The following is a 26,371-nucleotide window of genomic DNA, read 5'->3' as shown; positions in this document are numbered from 1 at the left end:
CTATAATGCTCCTAAAATGTTAGGTTTCATGAGGACTGGCAACTTATATCTAAGGAGGCTGAAACATAGTAAGAGCTCAATAAACACCTGTTGAATTAGAGAATTGATTAAGTATATCTCCCTTAAATTATCTCTACTTTTCATGGTTTGCTCTTTTTTTCTGTACTGAAACCCACTGATTGCTAAAATAGTTGAGTTAGTTTTTTTCCCCTACTGTGCCCCTGACAGTAATAGCACCTCAAGTGAAAGGAAGGATCTACTTTTATTAGTAGTGTAATTTAGCTCTATTATATGTTAATTTGGCTTTTGTTGTTGGGCTTCAGAAACCAACTCTTGTTTATAAAATGACTTCTTTGGCAAAATATATTTTGAGTATCAATCGCTTATTTTACAACTAAACATTTAGAACAAAACCTCTTTGCAAATTAGGAATTTCTAATAACATCTTTAACATCACATTGGGTATCACAGGACAGAAGTGGAATTAAAAAAAAAAAAAAAAGGAACACTTCATTCCCTGAGGAATTAACATAAATTTTTGAAAGTAGGATATAAATAAAGTGAATATAGTGAGCCTTTCTAACACATGGAATATATTATATTTTATCAATAAATAAGAATATTTACTTACAGAATTTAGTTCCAGTAGAAAGAATATTAATAATTAGTCCTTAGAAAGCTATATTAGTGCTTTTTAAACATCATACCTTCAATAAATTGAATTTAATATTAAATACAACAATCACTTTGTTCTACAGATTATGAAATTTGCCTGAAGCATGTGAATCATACTGTTGACCCTGATTTGTACTGGATTTACGTAAATATAGAACAGTGGTCATGATTTCTGTAATTGGGCTAACTACTGTCACTATTACTTAAGATGAAATTAGGTTTGTAAAAATGTGCTTTAAGTTACTTTACAGTATATCAAAGATATGTTAGAAGTAAGGTGTTATTCTAAGAATATTCTTACCAAACAAAAATCTAATATTAGTTACTCCAAAATATTAAAATACCCTGTCAAAACAAGTTTTAACTGCTATATTGTGAATTATTGCATATATACTTTCGTTTGACTAAAACTGCTATATTTCTTAGACATATTTTTCAGGAAGTAATGAAAATTCAAGTACAATGTCTCTAATCTCTATCTTTGTTGCTGGCCTTTATGAACAAGCCTTAGCATTAATTATCAGTTGGAAAATATTTTATAGATAAAATAATAGAATGATAATTTATAAACTTCTCTAAACAATCATGGAGCATTTAACAAAATTTAACCCATAAATTATAATTCATAAAAATGGAGTAATTCATCTAAAATATTATATGTCACTTAATCTTTCAAAAACCCTGAGAAATTAAGAGGCAGAATCCAAAATTATGCCTTTCTTTAGAATAAAATGTATTTGTGATATTATATAATGCTTTAATTTTTACTACTATATATTCTATCAATCCCTATTTCTGACTGATAATATATCAGTATATATTTATATTTACTTTAGATTAACCTAATATCTGTTCATCTTCTCTTTATCGAAACCTAGGTTGTTAGAATTATTTTCTCTTTCACTATACTATAGTCATCTTAATTGGAACCAGTTTATAGAAAATGACATACAGAAATATCCTATTTCTACTTTAATCAGTAGCATTTCTATTCATTGTTTATAATTATAATGTGGACTCTCCAATCTATTTCTAAATATTCTAGTTTTGTATTCACACTTGATTAAGTATAATAGTTTGAGTGAGAAACTTTAAAATTCCATGTCTAAAAATTATACTGACTGATGGGGGAGCTCCAAATAAAAAGATTCTTGCCCAATTAAAGTCACTTGCCTAATTTCCCAAAGGCAGTCTCAATTTATAGACTGTATTTTAATTCATCATGTTTTTACCAGAGTTTTTATTTTAATATTTACAATCTTTACAATCCTATATGGTTTCTGTTATTATACCACCCATATATATCAATACTGATCACATAAGCTATAAAATAATCAAGTTTCTGTAAATATAATCCAGTAAACATGTAAAAACATTTATAAGGACAGTGAATGATTAGATGAAAACTTAAGTTTTAATATCCATATATTTTAACTCTTAAGATCTATGTAGTTTTTAAAAATCACAGACACTAAAAGAGTGAAGAATTAAAAATTAATAATTTCTGTTCATTCAAAATTTCTTATTACAGTTAAGTGCTATGTATATGAACATCTCTTACTATCATCTTTATTACAGAGATCATTATATAATTGTCATTTTATAAATAAAAAACAGAAATGACATTTAAAGAATCAATATTCTGAAAAGAAAACCATCTTAACCCCGCATGGATATTGCTAAATACACTCAAATGATACTTCATTAATTCAATTACATATGCTAACCATACAGTTTAAACATAATATTGCAATCATATGGTAAAATTTGAAGCTGTTAAGATACATTAAATCAAGGATTTAAAAGAAGTACATGATCCTGTAAAAGATGAAATATAGATTCCATTCCTATAATTCTTACAAAAAGCTTTTAACAAGTCAAACCATTTATATTCATTAAAAACCATAAAATAGATTTATCTTTTATTACATATCACAATATTTAACACATTATTATAGTTTTACCTTTTGCTCAACCACTGCACATCTGTCGAGCACGAAGCATCACATTGACAAAAATACGTTAACACAGTGCCAGGCAGTGCTTTCATTTAATCCTTCTAGCTCTAGCAAAATCATAGCAGCCATCCTTAATCAGATGATTTGAATATCTCTGCTTATTTACAATCATTTCATTTTAAAAGGCAGTTACTAAAAAGTTACACATAAAACAATATTCATTCATGAAGAGAGTCATTAAATCCTCCAGGAATGGGCCTGTTAAGAAAAAGGTTCTTCTTTAATGCTGTTACTATGTGGCTGTATATAGCTCCAGGTCAAGTAAGAATGTACCCTGAAAGGAGGATTATGTTACTTTAGCTGATTAGTGCCTCACAATACTGAACACCAACGGCATTCTACATCCAAAGCATTTCTGGCTGCTATACTTAAAACAGATAGATTCTGAAATTTGTAAGCCATGTTCTCCTACATAAATTACAATATTTTTTAAAAATTTTTTTCTTCATTGATTTTAGAGAGAAGAGAAAGACAGAAACATCGATGAGAGAGAACATCGACTGGCTGCCTCCTACATGTTCCCATTGGGGATCTGGCTCACAACCTGGGCAAGTGCCCTGATTGGAATCGAATAGGCAACCTCTTGATGCATGGGTCGATGCTCAACTACTGAGCCACACCAGCTGGGCAAATTACAATATTTTTAAAATAACAAAATTCAATGTGCTTGTTATTGATAAGTCTAATGCACTGCTTTCACCATGAAAGGTATAGTGATAATGAAAGATGGTGATGGTTTAGCAGGTCTATTCTATAATTTCTTTTCAATTATTTATGAGAATGCGTCCCTAAATGGGTTATGAGACAGGAAATAGCAGTTTTGTAGAAATTTTATTTTAAAAATGTGTTCCATGAACTAAAAAGTTGGTTAGACACTGAGTTTAAATTAAGTTTTGCTTACTTTATCACTTAACCTCTCCATGCCTCTATTCAGTTATTCAAAAAAATTAAAAATAGAAGAGACGATAACACCCCAAAAATGCCTTTCTCCCAAAAGCCAATTATCTAGACGTTACTATTACATTTCTGAAATTTATATTTAAGTGATTCCAAATAAACTTAAATCAAACCAAGAAAAGGCTAGTGTTTGAAGAGTAGGGAGAGATGCAACTGCACTGTTTTCTGGTCTCCCAAATCTCACGTTTAAATAAGGGTTCAGGGAAATGTGGCAGCACCATTCAACTATGTGTACAGTATTCATACAGAATTTTTTCCTACAATTAAGTATAGATCTTGGAGAGATTGTCGCGGGTGTGGAAACAAATAAAGGCCTTTCTCCCCTCTGAGGTTCTTAAAAATGACTTGTAGATTCTTCAAGCAGAAATGCAATAAAAATTCAAGACAATTAATTTTCATAGGAATGTTAACCAATAATAAAATTCAACCATTTACACCCCACAGTTCATAACAAAATGAAAAAAAAAAAAAATGTCCTCAGAATATTTTGATTCTTCCAAGCTGGTAAGTCAAGAAGATTTCAGAAGCAACATTACAGCTGATACTATGATGGCAAAACTTTACTTTCCCTTCCATTCATTTCTACCACCTCAGTGCATTCTCCTGGCAGTGTTCTCCCAACTGCAATGCACACTCCGCTGCCAGTCATCTCCTCCACCATTAACTTTGCTGCTAGCTCCTCTTATCTTTCCACACAGACCTATCATTTGTATTTTTTTAATACCACTACTGCTTTCCCTTTACTCTCCACTGATCTTTCTAGGTCTCAAATTTCCTCCTGCCTACGCTTTGAGGATTAAATCGTCCTTTGTGGACCATTTCCTCCATTTTTAACTCTTCATTATTTTTTAATCTCTGGGTAATTACTTCTCATGGATTCAAATTTATTAAGACCTAATTTGGGGTTTAAAATTTTTTCATGAGAAAATTATATCTTTAGTATCCATTGACTTCTTCAGAAGTACAAAATAAAAAGATTCTACGGATCAGATACCAGTATAAGTTAATTTTATTATATTAATGCCAATATTTTCAATTTATATTTAAAAGACAAAGAACTTGTGTATTCAAATCTTTAGAAAATGGTGCACAAAAGATGCTCTCACATAGTAATCCATTGTGCTGCTCACCTCTCATCACTATATCTCCCCCAACTGCCATGTCAAAAAAAAGATAGAAAGACTAGGAATCATTCTATACTAGAAGATAATTTAAACCTGGAGTGATTTTATTTTTCCCTTCTAAGGTGTTCTACCTGAGTTTATGGCAGCCTTAGAAACAATCCTACAATTAAAACTAAAAGATTTACTGAAAATTATGCAAAGAATATAAAAGAAACAGAAGAGGAAAATAAGCATAAATAAGTTTAACCAACAACTCCCTTTCATAATCATCAGTGAAAACCCCAGAAAGAGTTCTTTTATTCCATTCTCCCCTGTCACCTTTATATTCTTCTAATATTACAGTTCCTTTATTGAAATCCAATTACTGGTTTAATACACCTTTTCCATTATTTACTCTTTTTTCTATTCATTTCAAAGAAACAATTTAACAATTTTTGGTTAGGAGATAAAACCCATTATTCAGAGAAGAGAAACCTCTTTGCATAAAAAGAAACATATAGAGGTATATACCAAAGGGAAAAAAAATAGGTTCTGCTGATCTGCAAACCAAACATTATATAATTAATTTTAATTTTTTAAAAATCTATTGTTTACTGCCTTATTGGGAAAAATGAAGCACCGTTGTTGTTTTTTTAACGTGGGAAATACAGTTAAGTGGGTTTAAGAGGAAGCAGCATATTCCATCTCAGTTAATAGCAGTTCTTTCCCTCCAGTTACTCATCCAATCCATGAGAAAATTCTATTGGATTTACCATCAGATTATATACAGTACCCAAACACATCCCACCACCTCCTCTAGTAAAAGCCTGGTAAAGTCATCACCACTTTTGTGTGAATTACTACAAATGCTTCCTGACTGGTCTCTCTGCTTCTACTCTACCATAACCCTGCAGCTCAGTCTCAACACAGCAGCAAGACTATAAAACAGACTGTATCACTTATATGCTTGAAACCCTTCAGTAACTCCCATTATGCTCACAAAGCATCCTGGTATCTGGCACCTGTTACTCTCTGGCCTTCTTCGCTACTGTTCGCCCCTGGCTCACTCAGATCCAGCCATGCTAGCTTCCCTGCATGCTCACATTTTAGAACCATTTCTCTGGTAGTTCCCTCTGCTCAGAATGCTGTTCCTCCAGGTATCAGTGGAGACCTTCTTCAAGTCTTCACTCAAATCTCACTTTCTCAAAGAGCCTACCCTGAACCCATATTTAATATTTTAATCTCCATCTCTACTTCCTGCACTCCCAATCCCAATCCCTAACCTGTTTTGTCTCTTTATCTTTTACATACCATTTATGACCTTTTAATTACAATATATATTTTATTTGTTGTGTTTACTTTTTCCTCATGTATCAGTTTTACAGGCAGAAATCACTGTTTGATCACTTGATTCCCAAATGCACATAGTAAATACTCAACAAATATTTATTGAATAGGTAAATAAAGCTACATAAACAAGACATATTCTACACTATATTAAAAACAAATTTAATTTGCCCAATTAGACAGACCAACTACAATATAAACTTAATAGTATTAGCCAAAATGTCACAGTACTTATTTTCCTCATTTGCATGTTACCATGAAAAATAAACTCACAAATTAACCAAAATACTGCTCTTTTTTTTTTTTTTTTTTTTTTTTTTTGGTACGTGCCCCTAGCGGGAACTGAACCCAGGACTCTCTGGTCCACAGGACGATACTCCAACCGCTGAGCCAAACCGGCCAGGGCCCAAAATACTACTCTTAAGTAAATAAGCAAAAGATATGCCTTCAATGCATGAATCTTGAAAATATCAACCTCGTCACTCTCCCAACTACTGAATCTATTTGGGGCTATTTTGTTAATTTGTGCAAGTGACTTGGGAATTTAAGTGGTTGTTTTTCAGAGATGTAGAAAAAACTACATTGCCTGAGATAAAGAGAGATGAGGAGTTAAAGAAAAGTTGTTTCTTAGTAACAGAACAGAAAGAATCTTTGAAAAATAGAGCTGCAGCTCTGGCAATTAGCTTGTCACTAACCTGCCTGAGAACACAGCTCAATCAAATTATTTTAGATATTGACAGGTACAAAGACAGCACTTCCTAAACAAGATTTCGCTTGGAAGAGAATCCATGGTAACAAATCAGTACAGTACTGTTTGAAACAACTACCATGACAAAACAAAACAAAACCCAAACATAATATATTTCATTTAAATGTTGAAATCTTCATTACACCAATATTTGTGGTAATAGATTTTTCCTGTATAACTTCTATGTATGTATGTGCCAATAACACATAACATGTTATATATCTTGATACACAAAACTGAAGAAAACAGACAAATTATTTCTACATAATCTGCAATTCTTATCTGGCTCAATTAAATCAATTCAAGAAACACAATTTATCTTTCAGTTAACCAGATGTTCTTTCTCAGGCAAAGAAAACAGCACCTAACATCTGCATGCCAGCATGACATGTTGGTCTTCCAAAGCTCCCTACACCAATATTGCATTCCCTCAATTAGGCATCAGTCAGCCCCACCGATTGCAGTGTACTCTCTTCAAGACAGACACTCTTGATTCTTTAATACTTTAAGACCTGTAAAATACTATACTGTAAAATAGACTCTGGTAGATTGTCTTCCAAAGTGGCTGTCTTCAAAAAGAGTATATATACAGTTATATCGTGGGGTACCATTGTTTTCACTCCATTCCCAGTCTCAGAAAGTCTGACCCAAACCCTATTTCTACATTACAAAAACATTGAAACATGATAGACATTTTAAGGAAGGTTTACTGAGGTGAAGAAAATAGCAATGCACCCCAGAGAGTAAAACTTCCATAAAGCATCTCTTTTTAATAAGTCTGCTCTTTCCTTGAAGCAATTATCCCTTCAGTAAAGCTCTCTTAGCCTCTTACCAACTTGTCCCCCACATTCCTTTAAAAAAAGAAAAGTGATGCTTACTGAATCAAGGCCCCAAATAAGTAGAAAAGTAATGTGATAGAAGATACTGGTAGGGCTAAGTTTTGTTAAAGAAGGCTGTTACATTTCACCAAGTGTTTTTGTGTGGTTTGATAATATTTAAAACTTGATGTTCTATTTTAAACACCACATTAAAAGAGGGATACCAATAAAGAGGCATGTCTGGCCCAGCTCAGTGGTTAAGCGTTGACCCATGCACCTAGAGGTCGCCAGTTCAATTCCCAAACAGGGCACATGCCCAGGATATGGGCTGAATCCCCAGTGGGGGGCATGCAGGAGGCGTCCAGTCAATGTTCTCTCTCATCGATGTTTCTATCTCTCTCCCTCTCACTTCCTCTCTCTAAAATCAATAAAGAAAAAAATTTAAAAAAGAAAAAAAAGAGGCATGCCTGAGACCATGAGGATGATGAGACACCCAGATTAGACACTGGAGTTAGAACTTTCTTTTGACTGTAGCCATGTGTTTTAATATAAATTCCCCCAATAATTATGCTTTTTTACTACTTTTATAGCAAAGTTTCTTCAGCAGTCTTAAAAGTAACTGATTGAAAATATCACATTGTGAACTTACTTGCTTAACCTTTCATTTCTGCCTATTCTCTAAAAATGTGTTAAATAACAAGCTAAAAGTAGGTGAATTTTTGGATTGCTTAAAGTCTTCTAAACAAAGAAAATAGAAAATGTACTCTGGGAACAACTGTAATAAATATCTGTTGATTGGCCCTCTATCACCTATTTTCCTTCCATCTTGGAAGAGAAGTAATATCTCCTCCATTCTCAGCTCTGTGGTTTGGATTGAACTGAATGCCATCCTGCATAATAACTACCACAAAGCTGGACCGGTCACAGTGATCCTAAGGACATTTGTTTGAAAGTGCTGAGACACAGATTTCCTGGGTTATGATTGAGGATTCAGTTGACTCTCAGAGCTACTAGAAGTCAATTTAGGGTCATGAGTTGGAGGAGTCTTCCCAAAATGCAGTAAATATCTACTTCGTGACCATTAAAAATAGAAAGAAATTAGGTCCATGTTATATGAAATTCTAGATCAATCCTCGCCTGATACAATATGTACCTCTGGAGTTTTAAATCAGGTAAACCAATAAATTCCTTATTTTTTAAGCCAGTTCCATTTGGGCTTTCTATTACTTGCACCTGAAATTTTGGCTAACACAGAATATCTGTGATACAGACTCTAAAGTCTGTATGAAACTTTCTCATCAGCTGTCATGATGTTTATGAACTCTGTTTCCATGCAAATAAAAAAGCAAGTATTCTGGGACCCTTATGTATTCTGCAGTCACAGTTTCTTTAAAGTATTTCCAGTTTCACACTACCAAACAGTAATTTAATGAGATCAAAATCTTTTCTGAGATCAAAAATCACAATACTACATGTTTAACATTAAACTTCAGATAATAATTATGACTTGTTCCATTTAAGGCCAGAAAAAATGATAAAAACAAATCACACACAATGTGTCTCAATAACGTCATCAAGCTGCTTTTCAAAAGTAATTTGCATGAAACTATCCCCCACCCAACTTCTAAGCTAATTTGGAAATAGACTAAAGAGATAGATGACCCATGGAATACTACCTCTATCGCTGATAAAACTGAAATTGGAGAACTGTCCTCTATCTATGTAAAAGTGAGAGTCCTAATACCAAGCCTCACAATCATACAAACACTCCTATCCAGGCACAGATAACACTAATCTAAGACTATTTTATTTGTAGCCTATCTCTATAAAACTTAAGGTAAGAATAGGAGAGAATGCATGCTTTTTGTGAGCAGCCTGTTCCCAAGAGAAAGAGGAAAGAAAAAGAAAGTGTTCTTGATGCTCACTTTCTTGTCTCCAAGGTTAGGATAAAACAGGGGTACAGGGAAGCCAGGAATATTATTCCTGTGCAGCTCTCTCCACATGGAAGGAAACACAGGAGTAAGGAAGGAGGATATCTTATCCAAATCCTAGAACATCAAGGTCTAGAAATGTGTTAACTGAAAGCAGCTCTAGTGAATACAGGACTTAATGATTTATCATTCAAAATAACAATTTGGCCCTGGCTGGTTTGGCTCAGTGATTAGAGCACTGGTCCACGGACCAATGACTCGTGGGTTCAGTTCTGGTCAAGGGTTCATACCTCACCTGCAGTTTGTCCCCGGCCCTGGCTGGGGTTCTGCGGGAGGCAACCAGTCAATGTGTCCCTCTCACACTGATGTTTCTCTCTCTCCCATTCTCTCACTCTATCTGACAATAAAAAGAAAAATATCCTTAGGTGAGGATTAAAAAACAAAATAACACTTTGTTTAAACTGTAAGTTGATGGGATAGTAATAAGAAATTACAGCTTTTTAGAATTCATTGGATTGAACCATGACCAAATGCAAAAGAGAATGTGGCAGACACTGTTGGTTGCCTACTGAACATCTAATCTCTTTTCTTTCTTACAAGTAGAATCCTAATTTTATTCAGAACAACAGTCTATCTATCCTAAAAAAATTTATTTTCCAGGCTGTGTTGTGGCTGGGGTGGCCATGTGACATTGGTCAGACCAATGAGACTTAGATAGAAGTTTACCAGGTACAGCCTCTACAAAAGCTATGTATTTCCAATGTAAAGAGATACACCCAGCTGGCATACTCTTTTCATACCTTGCCCATACTCCTTTTTTACTGGAATGTGGGCCTGCTGCCTATAACTCAACAGCTCTCTTTTAACCATGAGTTTGAAAGCCACACACTATGGGTAGCAGGACAGTAAGGGGGAAAAAAAACAAGCATCTGTCTTCATTGATTTCCTTGAGGAGTTATATCGTCCTTGAGCTATCTCCAGATTAGTTTTTACATGAGAAAAACCATAAATTCCTTCTTTATTTAGTCATTGTGGTAATGAGCTACATAATTGCATATGTATTACTATATATAGCCAAATGCAATGCTGAGGCCAGAAAGAGATTTGTAAGAATTCTAAGGCATCTAGAGTCATGAATAACCTGGATGCTGTTTCTGTAGAAAATAAACAAATAAATAAAAGGCTACCATAGGCTACAAGGGTCTAGAAATAGAAAATACATGCATGTTGCATAATAAAGTAGAAGCCAAGGGGATAATGATTGCAAATGAAAGCAGCAAATAGTAACACAGGTTACTAATTCCTTATTAAGCAGTGCGTTGGAGCCAAGAGGCTACTGTCAGCACCTGTCTCCTCCTAACTCTGTGTTCAGAGAGGTCACACTGATGGCTTAAAATCCGGCCATGTTGGAAACATTTACATCATGAATATTTGCAAATGGTACAAATCAGGGTTCCCCCGCCCCCGCGCATTTGGGAAGGTGATTGTTCAATATTTACTAGCACACAACTGCTTAAACCCCACTGCTCAGCTAAACTAGAACCTAGAAAGAATGCAATTATTAGCCAAACAGCTATCACTTTTCATCCAGATACTTCAATTCACTGGTGCAAAGAATACCTAATATAGAGCCTGACATTAAGCAGGAGCTAAGTCACTGTTTGAGAACAAAGAAGAGAGTAAGGGAGGAAAAAATGATTATTTCTTAATTACTCGCAACTATAGAGTTAATGTTACTTTTCAAAAGAAATAAAAGTAGGAAAACAAAACTCTGCAGGTTTTCACTTAACTGACACCTAAAAATCTTTGCAATTCTTTGAATATGGCATTCTATCCCCAGATCCTACATTCTTTTATTTGAGTTGCAATGTTGTGACAGAGTTTAAGTGTATTTATAAAATTGGAACATGTTAGAGTTTAAAAAAAAACCTTGGTAAGTATGATTTTCAAAGATCCAGTGGTCAGTGTAATGACAGCAGGCAGGGAAAGAGGGTGTCAAACTGCATTTCAAGTTCCCCAGTCAAGACACATAGAGAAAATGGAAAGTAGTTACCACTAGATGGCACTAGATTATATAACTGAATCTACACTTTGAGGTATCCACCATAAAAAAACTATTCTCATTTTTTCATTTTTCTAGACTTTTATGTTATGCAAAATCCCTCTTACATTATTTCATTTATTAGAATTATTTATATCATAATTATTTAAAGAATTTTAAATAGCACAAAGTAAAAAACAGAAAACAATTAAGTAGAAAAAGAAAATCAAGATCAAACTCAGGAATGGCAGAGAGACCAGAAATGAAAGTTGGGTCAAGATTTAAAAAGGGCTCATGTACCATGCTAACCATGCTAGACATATACAGGATATATGTTAGCAAAGTTAACTCATACAACAATCTGCTGCCTAAACTAGTGGTAGGAACTGGATTACTCCAATAATTTTGGTAAGAAAATACGAAGTCCTTAACTAAGGCAGTGGGAGGAAATGAAACAAAATATATTTAGGAGGTTAAATCTGTGAAAATTTCTGACAAAGTAGATGTAGGAGGTAAGGAAAAGAGCAAAAGAAAAGTTGACTTTTTTTTTTTTTCTTGAAGGAGTAGATGAATAAAATTTAAACTAGAGGAACAGGAAAAGGTTTATAGAAAAATATATGTTCTCTTGTCTAATATTTCACAAATGACACAGAACAGTAAGAATGTGGCAGTGTTTCTCCATCACTGAACAAAAGAGAAGATATCCTGACTAGTCAATATGTATACCTTTGTCTACTTAGTAGGTTATATTTCTATAGTGGATAAAAGTGCTTGAATACATGTGTGTGACTAAAGAGTATTATGAACAACTGTTTTATTGTTGTTATTATTATTATCATTGTGGTGGTGATCACTGTCACTTAGCTAAACTGAGCACTGACTATGTACCAGGTTTGTTCTAGGCATATTACATGTATCCACTCGTTCATCTTTCAAAATAATCCTATAAAGAAGGTATTATTATCATTATACCCATTTTCAGATGTATAATCTGGGTCAAAAGTTATTTACCTTGCTTTAATTACATTGCTGGTAAATGATAGAAGAGGAACTTAAAACTACTAAGAGAAAAAGCTGCCCTTACAGCTATCAGCTTGTAGCTGGCCTTGTTATCAGTTAGGATCTGGTATGCCCATGATAAATGTAAACAGTTTCACAGAACATCAACACCAGACAGGACTCTATGACCATTATGGAACAAGGCAAAAACAATATCATTCCATCATCAAGTCCAAACAGAAATAAAAGCAAAGAAATTGTGCAACCAAAATGTCCAAACATTCTCCTCCCCAGTTGCAAAAGTGATTATTGCTTCTTCTCTAGTAACAAGTCTAACACTCTTCCATTTCTCCCACCTCCTGGTAATTATGAAGATACTCCAATTGCCCCTGCTTTCTAACAGTATTCAACTCGACAGATTCCCACTTCTTTTAATCCCCCGCCCCCATTAACTAATACCTACCCAAATACTATAGCAAGCTTCCCTTAAGCTCTTCTTGCTAAGATACTCCACAACTTCACAAGGTATGTGACCTCCCTTGTTGAAAAAAAATTAAATAAATAAAACCTAACTTTGTTTGACTAAAGGTGTGTTCCTAGTTGTCTCTATCTGGAGGACATCAATACTAGGTCTTAGGGTTCCAAAATTTATGCTCTTAACACTATGCTATATGTGAACACTCCTCATACATGAAAGGTACGTAATACAGGGAAACTCCATCTCAGAGCCAATTAAACAGCTGGGAAAACTAACAAGTAAACCATAATGGATTTAGTGTTTTAAAAAGTAAGTACCTGCCGTTAAAGGCTTAAACTATATACTTAAGTAATAATGATAATGAATGGGATGTTATATAACTTACATTCTCTTTTTTTTTGTCTTCTTTCACAGTGGAACCGTACTATATTCATAGCTGCTTATAAAGAATCAAAATCTGATTACCATTTTAACAAAATACAGGCAGAGTAAGTTTTAAACCTAGCTCTCTGATTAGTAGTTGTACAACCTCAGTTTCCTGATCTATTAAGGGAAATAAGAAATGTAATAAAAATTAGCCCTGGCCCTTTTGGCTCAGCGGCTAGAGCGTCGGCCTGCAGTCCAGAGAGACCCGGGTTCGGTTTCCACTAAGGGCACGTACATCGGTTGCAGTTTGTCCCCGGCCCTGCTTAGGTCGTGTGGGTGGCAGCCACTCGATGTGTCCCTTTCACGTCGATGTTTCTCTCTCTTTCTCTCCCTCCCACTCTATCTGAACAAAAAAAAAAAGGAAAAATGTCCTTCGGGTGAGGATAAAAAAAAAAAGAAAGAAATGTAATAAAAATTAAATGAGATAACACATGTTCAGTGCCTAACACAATGTGTGGAACACAGTAAGTGCTCAAAGATGAAAGGCATTATTGTTGGATATTTCTGCTTACTGGGAATGTAAAGGCCACATAGTATAAAAAGCAAGTTTTCTTCTGAATCCAGAATAAATGTTAAATTAAAAAATATTTTTCAAGCATATTTCCCACATCTTTTTCTTTATCCTTAGTTTACTCCTAGTGCACCCTTTCTCTAAGCCCCCAAATGTCTAACAAAAATATTTACTGAATCCTTACTACATACTAAATACTATGCATGGTGATCTACTATACTATTTCCTTTACTCCTCACAAAGAACTTTATGAAGAAGGTTCTATTATCATTCTCTGTGCACAAATAAGAAAAGTAAAACTTAGGGAGCTTAAGTCAAAGAAAAATAGTAGGGAATGACAGAGCCTGAATTTGAGCCCAGTTCATTTTACTCCCGAACCTGTACTCTTTTTTTTCATCCTCACCTGAGGACATTTTTTGCCTTTATCTTCAGATAGAGTGGGAGAGAGGGGGAAGAGAGAGAGAGAAACATCGATGTGAGAGAGACACATCAACTGGTTGCCACCCACACAACCCCAACTGGGGTCGGGGACAAACTGCAACCAAGGTACATGCCCTTAGCGGGAACCGAACCCGGGACTCTCCAGTCCGCGGGCCAACACTCTAACTGCTGAGCCAAACTGGCCAGGGCCCAAACCTGTACTCTTAAAACACTCCATACTTCTATGTGTGCAGTTTAGTGAGCTGTCTCAGCTCACCAGCGAATGTGAAAATGTTACAATTTTTCTACAGTCATTGCATTCAACAAGGTTCTGTTGAATTTACCTTTCCCATTCTATAATGATATGTAGAATAGCTCAAGCATAGTCATCTTCAATGATACCAACTTGACCTATAAGAAATTCATTGTGGTAGATATGTCTAGAGTCCTGGAATACCAAATTTTCTTCTCCTTCTGAGCACACAGAACATTGACCTGCTCATCCCCCTTCCAGTTGGGAGAAGCTAAGAGATTGATCCCATCCAATGAACTCTGAAAAAGAGTTAATCATTTCTATACTGAGGTAGTGAGTGAAAAGCCCATGCAAAATTCTCAGTCTCTCTTCCTCTGCCCACATACTAGACAGTGTAGGTGCAAGATGACAGTGTTGCTATTGCTGAACCACATGAGAAGCATTGCTCTGAAGAGTCAGTCACCCTTGCCCGCAGTATCACACTATATCACACTATACAAGAGCAAGAAGAAAACTTTTTTTGTTAAAGTTTTGTATGTTAAGCACTGAGGTTTTAAAATTGCTTGTTACTGCTTCATAACCTTGCCAATTTTGAATAACAGACTTACACATTTCATCCCACACATGGAAATTCAGGTTGTTCTAAATATGCATCCCCTACCTCCACTCTCTTTCCAATTGTCTTTTCCTCTCTTGAAACAGGCACAAGGATAGAGAGATCAATAACTCTACTACCTAAATAGACGACTAACCAGGGAATAGGATGCTATCATCCCCTTCTTGTCACAACCTCTAATCACTACAAGTAGCTCAGATTCCTTTCGCTTGGTTTTTTTATAAAAAAGGATAAAATATTCCTTTCCAATGTGATAGAAAAAAGGAGGAGAAGGCCAATGTACTCCTAGTAGGTTCCAATTTCATTATTCAAATTGCTCCCCTACCCCTCCTTCCTTTTCCCCAGTCCTCTTTTATGTTATCGAAAGTGAACATTCCCCTAAAGGTGATAGCTGAAAGTAGCTCCTGGTTTCTGTATTTTTAGGTAACTCCAAGAAAAGTGTTGGGTCCCAGTTATTCGCAGGACTTTTGTTTAATGATGGTACACTGAATGTTTTTTGTTCACATTAGACTCCAGTCTCTAATTCCAAAGCAACAGGAAGAGACATACTCCACATCCTATTACAATTATTTAGAGTCTCATTTTATCCCAACTTATCATTTGTAGTAGTTATTTAAGCTTATTCGATACTGAAAATTTCTTCAAACCACAATTATTTGTTTCAACTGTTTGTTATACAGAACCATTCAGATTGAACTCATTCATATAAATGCACGAATGACAAAAATACCCTTCTAGAGAGAATCAGTTTTCCTTTCTCTTTAAAATGAAAAATTCAGACTAAAAAATAATATATCCTCTAATTCTACCCTACTATGATCCTATAATACTGTATACTCTATTGTCATAAATTATGATCCCATAATACTATATACATTGTTGTAGAATTTTTACTATACTACCCAGCGAGGAGAAATAAACCATGATAACTTGAGGTAACTAGTTTCTGAGTTAAGGTGAGCTCAGCTATTCTCTGTGCTAAGGTTCTCTTTAACTTATTTCCCCTAATTTTACATGATAATCCAATGCTTTTCTGTATCCTAACATTAAAATAAATTGGGAAGTTCACTTTTTTACTTTAATATTTAAATTTTAAGAAGCTTTTCCCTCTATAATTGAATAAAGGAGCACAGGATCCAAAGACTACTGCCAAAATTAACATCAAATGTTATAAATAACACAAACTTTTAAAAGTTGGTTAATTAACATTAACTAATAATTAATAAGCATAATGATATCATCAGTAATTTTCACTTGTTCGAGGGTTTTGAACTTCCTACTATGGGATAGTGGTTTGGCAATTTTATTTTATTTTTTATTTTTTTGAATACTCACCCAAGGATATGTTTTTGTTTGTTTATTTGTTTGTTTTGGGGAGAGGGGGTTTAGAAAGAGAGGAAGGGGATAAAGAGAGGGAGGGGAGAGAGAGAGAGAGAGAGAGAGAGAGAGAGAAACATGGATCTGTTGCCTCCCTTAGGCATCCCGACTAAGGATCGAACACTCAACCTAAATACATGCCCTGACTGGGAACTGAACCTGCATCCTTTTGGTGTATGGGATGCTGCTCCAACCAAATGAGCTACCAGGCCAGGGCAGGGGTTTGGCAATTTTATAAACTGATATTCTCCTGGCTATTCTAAAATAGTTTTAGATTTTTTTGGTTTTCTGGAAACAGATATATTTATACAAATATGAAAAGAGTAATTATATTACTTGGGTTTTTTTAATGTACTCTTCCAGAGCGAGAGAGAGGGAGAAACATCGATTTATTGTTTCACTTATTTATGCATTCATTGGTTGATTCCAGAGTGCGACCTGACAAGGATCTACCTTCAACCTTGGCATACCAAGACCAACTGAGCTAACTGGCCAGAGCTAAAGATACTTTCTTAATACTAATTTTTAATATATAATTTTTAATATATAAAATAATTTCTTTAAAAATTAGTGTAGAGTTTGATCTGAGTAAAAAATCATACAGGTAAAATATGCCCTATTGTTAAAAATCAAAATCAGAAAGCATATATTAAAATTTATTATAACCTGTGCCCAATAATTTATATATCCCTTTTCACTCAATTTTTTTATTTACATATGTCTTAATTTCCTACTAGCCAAAAGCACTGTGCTAGACATGACTTGGACTTAAAAATGTTAATAAAATAGTATTCACTATGTCTCTTAATGTTTTCTTAAGGTTACATAGGCCTAGTCAGGACTATGTCTCATGCTGTTTTAGCAGTAATGTACAAGCATTTTTTAAAGCTTATCTCTAGAAGCTAATCTAATAATTACTTAAAACTACATTTGGCTGTAAGTCCCAGAAAATCCATCAAACAGCATTTCTGACAGGACAGGTATTTATTTGACTTACACAGGAAGTCAATCCAGGGCTGGTACAGCACTAAATGATGCCAGAAAAGCACCAGACTCTCTGTAACGTATTGCTTGACAATTCTGGACTGTGGATATTGCAACTCAGGCAATTCTTGCATGTGCCAGGAAGGAAAAACAGAGAAGACCATGTTCTCTTCGTCCAGAACTGAGTCACAAGGCTACCAAGCTACAATGAAAAAATGAGCTTTTCATTCCACAGCTACTATGGCAGAGAAAAATCTATAGCAGAGGAATAGAGTGATAAGAGAGTTGTAGTGAATAACTTAGAGGGATCACAAAGAATACCTGCACACCTTGTGATCTGTAGACTATTATACTGTTTTTCCAATGAAGTATAATTCCAAAAATAATAAACTGAATAGAGTATAATAATAATAACTTTATAGTAAGATTTAAAAAGAGTAAATATTCAGATATCTAGGTGGAACCTGATGATCATCAAATGCTGTGAAATAAAACTAAAGCTCAAAATACACAATCTCATGTAAATACACATCTTAAAATAAACCAATAATCCAAAACAAAACTTAAACTTCACTGGTAAATGAACACCTTTAAGATAAATATACTAAAAATTAAATATTGAGGAAACAATGTTATAATATGAACTAAAATTTGTGTAAGAGTAAAAACAAATATGAAAAGAAGTGAGCATGGCCATACACAATTGGTTGAAGAGGTGTTTCAACAAATCTTGTCCTATCTATTAAAATAAGAATATGGCTAAACAGAAGACTCCAAGGCACTAGCCACGTCCTCATTAAAGGCAGCATAAATTTGTAAGCTTGGATTTATATATTAATAACTACCACCTAATTTTTTATCTATTAACTTTGGTAACAGAATCAATACTCATGAATTCCTCTGAATAAAATTTTATCAGTCTTCTAAGAAAAGAGTCTACAGATTTGGAGGGGGAAAAACTAAAAGGTTAATGTAATAATATTGCAAGTCTCCTCTTATTACATGAATATCTACAGGAAAAAAAAAAAAAAATTAAATTTTTTTGAAAAGCTTTTTAAAGATACCTGACTAAAAGATGGTAAAGCAAATTATTAATGGAAATACTGAATGTTTACTGTAGCTAGTATGAGATACATGCCTTATTTTTCATAAGTAGAATCACTGTTTTGATTATTTAAAAATGAATGCTTTTAGACATATCCTGGTAAATTACAGGTTTTCAACTTTCTTCTTTTCAATTGTGCCCTCTTTTATCTATTCTTTTTAAGCTGTCATGTGAACTTGCTCCTAACAAATTAATCAGGTTAAAATGGAAAATTAGTATGTGAAGCAAACATGACTTTTGAATAAAAATGTCTTGGAATGCCCTTCTAGTGCAAAAGTCACAAATAAAATACAGTTTTGTATTAAGTATGCCATGAGTTAAAATTTGCATGTAAAAATGCTTTGTAAACCATAAAATTTAAATATTATAAGGTAGTATTACCTGTGATCTTACTTTCAAAATTCAAATTAAAAAAACATTTCTGTGTGTATTTAATTCATTGATACTTAAACTGTTAAAATTAGTTCCCAATTCCTTACATGAGTCTTTTATTATTCTATCCATATTATATATTCTGTTTGTCACCTGCTATTTTTCTTAGTTCTATTAGTACTGATTCCTCTCATGCAAATCAGCTATTATGCCACAAGGAAAAAAACAGGATCTAGTCTTGCTAGAAGTTGCAACCATGGTCCTACTGTCAAAGTACCCTATTCACTCTCTAAGAAAATAGTTCATGGTGGGAAGACTGCTCTAAATGCCCACCTGCCTGGCTGTATCTACACAGGAGGTATAGGGAGCTACAATCCAGATATTTCTGATCTTTTTTTTGGCTATTTGTGGTGAGAAACAAAAAAATAATTAATGATCTTTCTAAAAGTGTAATTATGTTTTCATGTTTTATTTTTCCTTACAGTATAATCAATAATATATCATATGATTTCACTTATATATGGAATCTAAACTGAACAAAATAAAAACAAACTCATAGATACAGAGAACAAACTGATATTGCCAGAGGAAACGGGGGTTGGAGAGATGGGTAAAAAAGGAGAAGAGATTAAGATATACAAATTACCAGTTACAAAAACAGTCATGGGAATGTAAAGTACAGCATAGGGTTATAGTCAATAATATTGTAATAACTACTTATGGTGTCACATGGGTACTAAACTTTTGGGGGGATCACTGTGTAAGTTAAATATATGTCTAATTACTATGTTGTACACCTGAAACTAATATAATATTGTATGTAAACTGTAGTTTAATTTCTTTTTAAATTTTCATAATAATACACACAAAAAATGAGATCACAGCATATATTAAGCCTCACTTTGGACATCACTGTAAATAATTTCTTTGGCTTTTTTTATATAAGACCAAAACTCTGTCATCTTTTTAATTTTACCTTTTGGGTTGTGTTTGTGTGTACATATTCATCGAAGACACACAAGCATACATATGCAACTGATCTGCAGTTAGCAACTGCAAAAATATTAAATTTAAACTATTTTCTGAGCATGCCAAAGAGAAGAAAATATACTCAACTGTTAGTCACAGCTCATTGTTCTAACTACGTACAATACAACTGTTTTATTTACATTATTTTTCTTAGATTATTTATTTTCCTCTTATTTCCAGGAACCCCATAACATTATCATTTTTTCATATTTTATGAACATTACAAATATTTTGAATTATCAAAACAACAGAGCGACTTTCAGATAACTAGCAAAACATAAATAAAAATAGCTTGTAATTCTTACTAAGAATATATTACAAATACCAATAGAAAATTCACAACCATATTAAAATCAATTTCCCTGGCTCTAAAAAATATCAGTAAGAAAACTGACATACAACTATTTGACTGTGACTATGCATTTTTTACTTCCTTTTTGATTTAACACATTACTACATAAAAAAGAAAATTTAAATGAATATTAAAATTGTTCTCTAAGCACCCTTCATGCCTGAATATGAAAATTCGCATCAGATGTGACAGTAAACAATTTATAATGTAAAACTATAAAGTATAATGAGACTTTAAATATTAATTTTATGAAACTCCGACAAAATGAATACATAACTAGGATGTTCTTAAACACTAATCTAAAAGTTACCAAAAGCTTGCCTCACTCAAAGACAACACAGATTTAACAAAGAATTTATATGATTAATACACTTTAATTATATAGCTGCTTTATCCAGCGGTAGATACAAGAAAAAAATATATATAGGATTCTAAATATACTTTCAGATAAGAAGTCATGTGCAACAGGGAAGATCCAGTACATTTCAATCAGTCACATTAAAAATATATGACTTACCTACTAAACCCCAAGCCTACTTTCTTAGCTCGGCTCCCTTAGAGTTGTTCACAGGAAACATAAGTGTAATGTAAAGTTAGAAAGACACAGTGATGCAGAAAGAGCAGGTGTCCACAAAAGACAAAAAGATCAAAACTAGGGTGCCATCAGTCTCTTCACTGTCCATCAAAAACCAGACCATGTGGTCTTTGACATTCAATGGAGAACTAAATAGGCATCAGGGAGTTACATTGGAAGATGATCCTTCCTCCAAGATAGTGTACTTAGCAGCCTCTGTAACAGGACTCCAAATGGCACACGCACCAGAGGAAATCTACTGAGCTGTCAATGACGCAGGGACCCCGAGTGTGACGAAATGAGAAAACTGTTTGACAATTTATAACCAACACCAAGCATCTACTAAATTTTAAAATTAAATACCTATTTTATAAAAATGTTTCTTACAATGGGATAGTATTATATTCTTTTGCTCTACAAATAGAAGTTATAGATAAAAATCTTAGAAGTTTTTCTACTTGTGTAGTATGTAGTCATATGTGATTGAATAACTACATTTAAACAGTGAGCACTCTATCCGTAACATTACCTTCAAGTATAAAGAAGAATTTCTGGAAAAGTGGGTGAAAAAAAAGAAATGTTAATACCTTATTACATAAGATATTGGCAAATTTCCCAATATTAAACAATTGATATCTTTGCAGTATAAAGTTCATTCAATATTTGTCTTTTTCCACATTCATCCTCTTTAGCAAAGTTATATGTAAACACACATTTAGATAATTTTTCTTTTCAACATTTTCCTCACTAACTACACTAGGAAATATACAGATTCCTCCTTCTCTAGACAAAACAGCTAATTCTTATATGATAAAATACTGAAATCTATAGACAATCCTTGTCTCTTTATTCCAAGAAGCTATACATAGCTTTGTCTCCTTATGATAGACACTGTTAGTGTCCTTCCCAGATTCCCTTTACTGGGCTTATAAATCCTTCCCCCAACTGCTGTGAGTGCTGGCTGCTAAAATGGCATGCACTACACCGCCTTCAGCAACTGCCCTCCTCAACTAAAAGATTTTAACACTTGAGGGGCCACAGCAGATAGTATTAATGTGCAACTAGACAGCTCCTGAAAGCTGAAAGTGTTGATCTACATTAAGTGAAGTAAAGATGTTAGTCTTGTCCTAGAAGACTATGAAGGGAGGAATCAAAAGACTTGAAGTGTGTATGCTAGAACAGTTCTGCTATATAAGACAGGAAAAAACACTAGGACATCTGCAACATAAAGAAATGCTATTTGCTCCTTGTACCTCCAAATAGTAAGAAGAAAAGTTTAAAATCTGGTGAGAATACTGCTCTGACCCATTTTGGCAGAGAAGAAAAAAGTCATTTTTTTTTTTTTAAATAGGGCACAGAGCCAGAGTGAGAGAGAGCTCTAAAATGGATCTAGGGTGTTATACAATCCCACATAATCCACGGTACTAGAGAAATCTGTGGTAGAAAAGGAAACCATGTTGAGTCTCTGGAAAGCCCCAACAGGAGAACTAGAACACAAATCCACAGGACTCAGGAACATGGCCACGCTATCAAAGCAGAAAACTATTCAAAAACTGCTTCTGTCATGCTACTGAGTACCAATAGAAATAGGCATGCTTGAGTCCCCCACCCCCATGACTTGACGTAACCTGAAGCCACATCCTGACTAGCTCTTCCCTGTCATGCTTCACACATTCCTACAGTTTTCCATGAAGAGAACAATAGAGGTGAAACATCTGACATTGGGATATCAAGAGTGACCAATGTGTCCTTAAGAGCCTATTATGAGACCACCAAATCATGAGATCAGGCTCAGCACCATTCCATAATAAAATGAAAGCAGTTCATCTGAGATTGGGTTTGAGCAGATCCAGAGAGCACAAGTAAGTTGCTCAAACAGGTGGCCCAGGCTACCAAGTCACTTAACACTTACATCAATGCCTCCTCTGCAGTTCATATCCACTTACAATCAGGTGAAGGAAAAAAGGAAAAGACCGAGCCTAGATAATAAATGGGCCATCTCAGTATGTGAGTATAAGCTAAAAATGGAGTGCTGCTGGACCTTGGCCGCATTTGAGGTTGGCCCTGAAAAGCAGCAATGAGGGGAAATCCTTTCGATAGGTAGAGCTTTAGGGGGTACATTTGGTTATCCATTTTGTGTGAAGAGAAAAAATATATAACTGGACTTATGGATAGGGGTGAATAACTTGCCGACTGATTGATCAGGGGTCCAAAAAGAAAGGTTGGAAGATCAGGGACAAGAAGTTGCAAATTTGAAAGGTCACAGACAAGGAGTTCCAATAAAGAAACATGTGAATGGACCTACCAGAGTGAGCTGAAGGTGTATGGACCCTTGTATTGCACATTCTGTATATTGCAGAACATTTGCTACAAAAGAGGCATTAAATAACCAAGTAGACCCAAAGATTGGTCATGACATGTCAGTCGACCTCTGTTTTCCCCAGCTCCACCTACCTCCATAAGTGAAATAAATCCAGGGTAGCAGATATGTAAGCTACGCCATGTACCCAACAGTGTATTCTGTTCTCACCATGACTGATAAAGCTACTGCTCCTAATGAATATTTGACCTGTCAACACAGATCCCTCCAATATGATGCCATCCTTCAAAGAGACCAACTGAACATTTGGTAATAAGCTGGCTACACTGAACTGCTTCAATCCTGAAAGGGTCAATAATTCATTCAAACATATAGCTCAGACTTCAGGTTGCAGTGGACACTGTGCAAGGAAGGGACACTATCTTTTAAGATACAGTATACTTCTTAAGTCACTGGCTATTATATGTTGCTGTGTCCCCAATAGGAAGGATACACAGGTCAGGAACCAAGGGGTAGAAGTAAGAGTGACCCACTAACCACTACTGCCAGTTATCCACTGGGAAATGTATACCATGCTGCTGCTGCAGGCTCTACAGATCTGAAGATACTGGCTTCCAAAGCATGGATTGTTTCACCAGGGACACATAACTAAGCAATGGCTACTGCCTGATCACTTTGTGCTTCCAGTGCCAGAAACGAATGACCACACTGGCAGAAGTAACTGATAAGGAGGTAGCTGGCTGCTACAAAATGGGGGGCAGGAGAATATGTCGTCAGAATATGTCCACGGGATAATAATCTTCTTAATTGCCAGGCATGTTTCCACTACACATGGGAATCCATCACAAGGACATGATGACAAGGGGTTAAGAGTCTGCAGGAATGAGGGTCAAATTCTACTTACCAGGCAAGTCACTTAGATCAATAGAGGTGAGAGAGACAAAAGGAGTCGATAACTATCAATTATGGCCACAGGGTCAACGGCAGTGATAGGAGACAAAGTCCTCCTCATAAAAGTTTTTTTTTTTTTATCCTCACTCGAGGACATTTTTCCATTTTTTTGCTCAGGTAGAGTGGGAGGGAGAGAGAGAGAGAGAGAAACATCAGTGTGAAAGGGACACATTGAGTGGTTGCCACCCACACGACCCAACCAGGACCAGGGACAAACTGTAATCGAGGTACGTGCCCTTAGCAGGAACCAAACCCGAGTCTCTCTGGACCACAGGCCAATGCTCTAACCGCTGAACCAAACTGGTCAGGGCCTCCTCATAAAAGTTTTTACAGAAATTGTGATCACAGCCCTGGCCGGTTTGGCTCTGCGGTTAGAGCATCGGCCTGTGGTCCAGAGAGACCCATGTTCGGTTCCTGCTAAGGGCACGTACTTTGGTTGCAGTTTGTCCCTGGCCCTGGTTGGGTCGTGTGGGTGGCAACCACTCAATGTGTCCCTTTCACACTGATGTTTCTCTCTCTCTCTCTCTCCCTCCCACTCTACCTGAACAAAAAAATGGGAAAACGTCCTCGGGTGAGGATGATAAAAAAAAAAAAAAAAGAAAGAAATTGTGATCACAGAATTCTGGAGGGCCTGTACCTGAATGGAGTAAACTTAACAATCACAGGCAAGTGGCCCCAAATGATGAAAGAGACACAGTAAACATTTCTGATGGCCTGCCCATGTCCCCTTTGTCAGGTGAGTGCACCACCTTGCAGCTGCTGTGAGCGAGCACTGGCTTCCCATTGCTCGAAGCTAACCCTCGTCACCAAAAAAATGCCCTCAAATGATGACAGCCTTCTCACTCAGGAAGCTACCCCCATCTCAGGGATAGATGTAAAACAATGAGTGGCTGAGATAGGAGTATACAGAAGGGAGGAACAACTGAGGAAATAGGCATGTTTGAGTGTCCCACCCCCATGATTAGACGTAACCTGGAGCCACGTCCTGACTAGCTCTTCCCTGTCATGCTTCACACATTCCTATAGTTTTCCATGAAGAGAACTAGCTCAATAAAGCACATACACCTGAACTCCTGTCAGGCTCTGTGTCTAAGCCACTTGTACCAAGATACTCCTCTTTTTCTTTTTCTTTTTTTGGTATGTGCCCCTAGCGGGAACCAATCCCAGGACTCTCTGGTCCACAGGCCAACGCTCCAACCGCTGAGCCAAACCGGCCAGGGCCTCTTTTTCTTTTTCTAACTCTTTTTTTTTTTTTTTTTATCCTCACCCGAGGACATTTTTCCATTTTTTGTTCAGGTAGAGTGGGAGGGAGAGAAAGGAACAGAGAGAGAGAGAAACATCGACGTGAAAGGAACACATCGAATGGCTGCCACCCGCACAACCGACCAGGGCCGGGGACAAACTGCAACCGAGGAATGCGCCCTTAGCAGGAACCGAACCCAGGTCTCTCAGGACCGCAGGCCAACGCTCTAACCACTGAGCCAAACCGGCCAGGGCTCTTTTTCTAACTCTTAGCATAAATTCTAATGAATTGGATTTTTCTATTGCAAAGTAGACAGAAGAAAGGAGATTTCAAGATTAATATGAATTAAATATCAAGGTTCTGACTTCTAGTCCTCAAACTTAGAAAGTGAGTCAGTCACCTGTAAGTGACTTTTCCATTAGGGTGGAATCAAGTTGAGACCAAAGGCCTAGGTTAAGTATGGTTCCTCTAAACACAGATTTTCCTCATAATGAGTTGACGTATCACAGTATAAATTCTCCAAGGGTGGAGACCCTGACCTTCTCTTCCACCAACTCACTGCTTAGAGCCTATAAAATACTTGGCAAACTGTAGGTACTAACAAATATTAGTTGAAAAAATAAATTTAAAGTACTTGGTAGCTGCCTTTGTTTAAAATAGCTGTTTTTTAACTTGCCACAGGAAGAAAATTATGTAGACTCAGTGCACTAGAAAAGGATTTAG

The 26,371-nt window shown here is 35.5% G+C and overlaps 1 protein-coding gene across 12 annotated transcripts in view; it reads right to left on the bottom strand.

Moving 5' to 3' along the window:
* RIMS2 (regulating synaptic membrane exocytosis 2) overlaps positions 1 to 26,371 on the bottom strand; it is a 513,935-nt gene that overhangs the window by 274,698 nt on the left and 212,866 nt on the right. For 11 of the 12 annotated variants that reach the window (XM_036264293.1, XM_036264304.1, XM_036264305.1 and 8 more), the window contains exon 1: positions 2,640 to 2,898. The exons of the other annotated variant lie outside the window; for it this stretch is intronic. In XM_036264293.1, coding sequence (XP_036120186.1) covers positions 2,640 to 2,725 — 86 coding nt within the window. In that variant the 5' untranslated portion in view covers positions 2,726 to 2,898. Of the gene's footprint in view, positions 1 to 2,639; positions 2,899 to 26,371 lie in introns of those variants that run through there. 12 annotated transcript variants of the gene reach the window in all.

This window comes from Molossus molossus, unplaced genomic scaffold, assembly GCF_014108415.1.
Source record: "Molossus molossus isolate mMolMol1 unplaced genomic scaffold, mMolMol1.p scaffold_m16_p_16, whole genome shotgun sequence".
Classification (NCBI taxonomy): Eukaryota; Metazoa; Chordata; class Mammalia; order Chiroptera; family Molossidae; genus Molossus; species Molossus molossus.
This window is presented reverse-complemented; position numbering and strand designations above follow the sequence as displayed.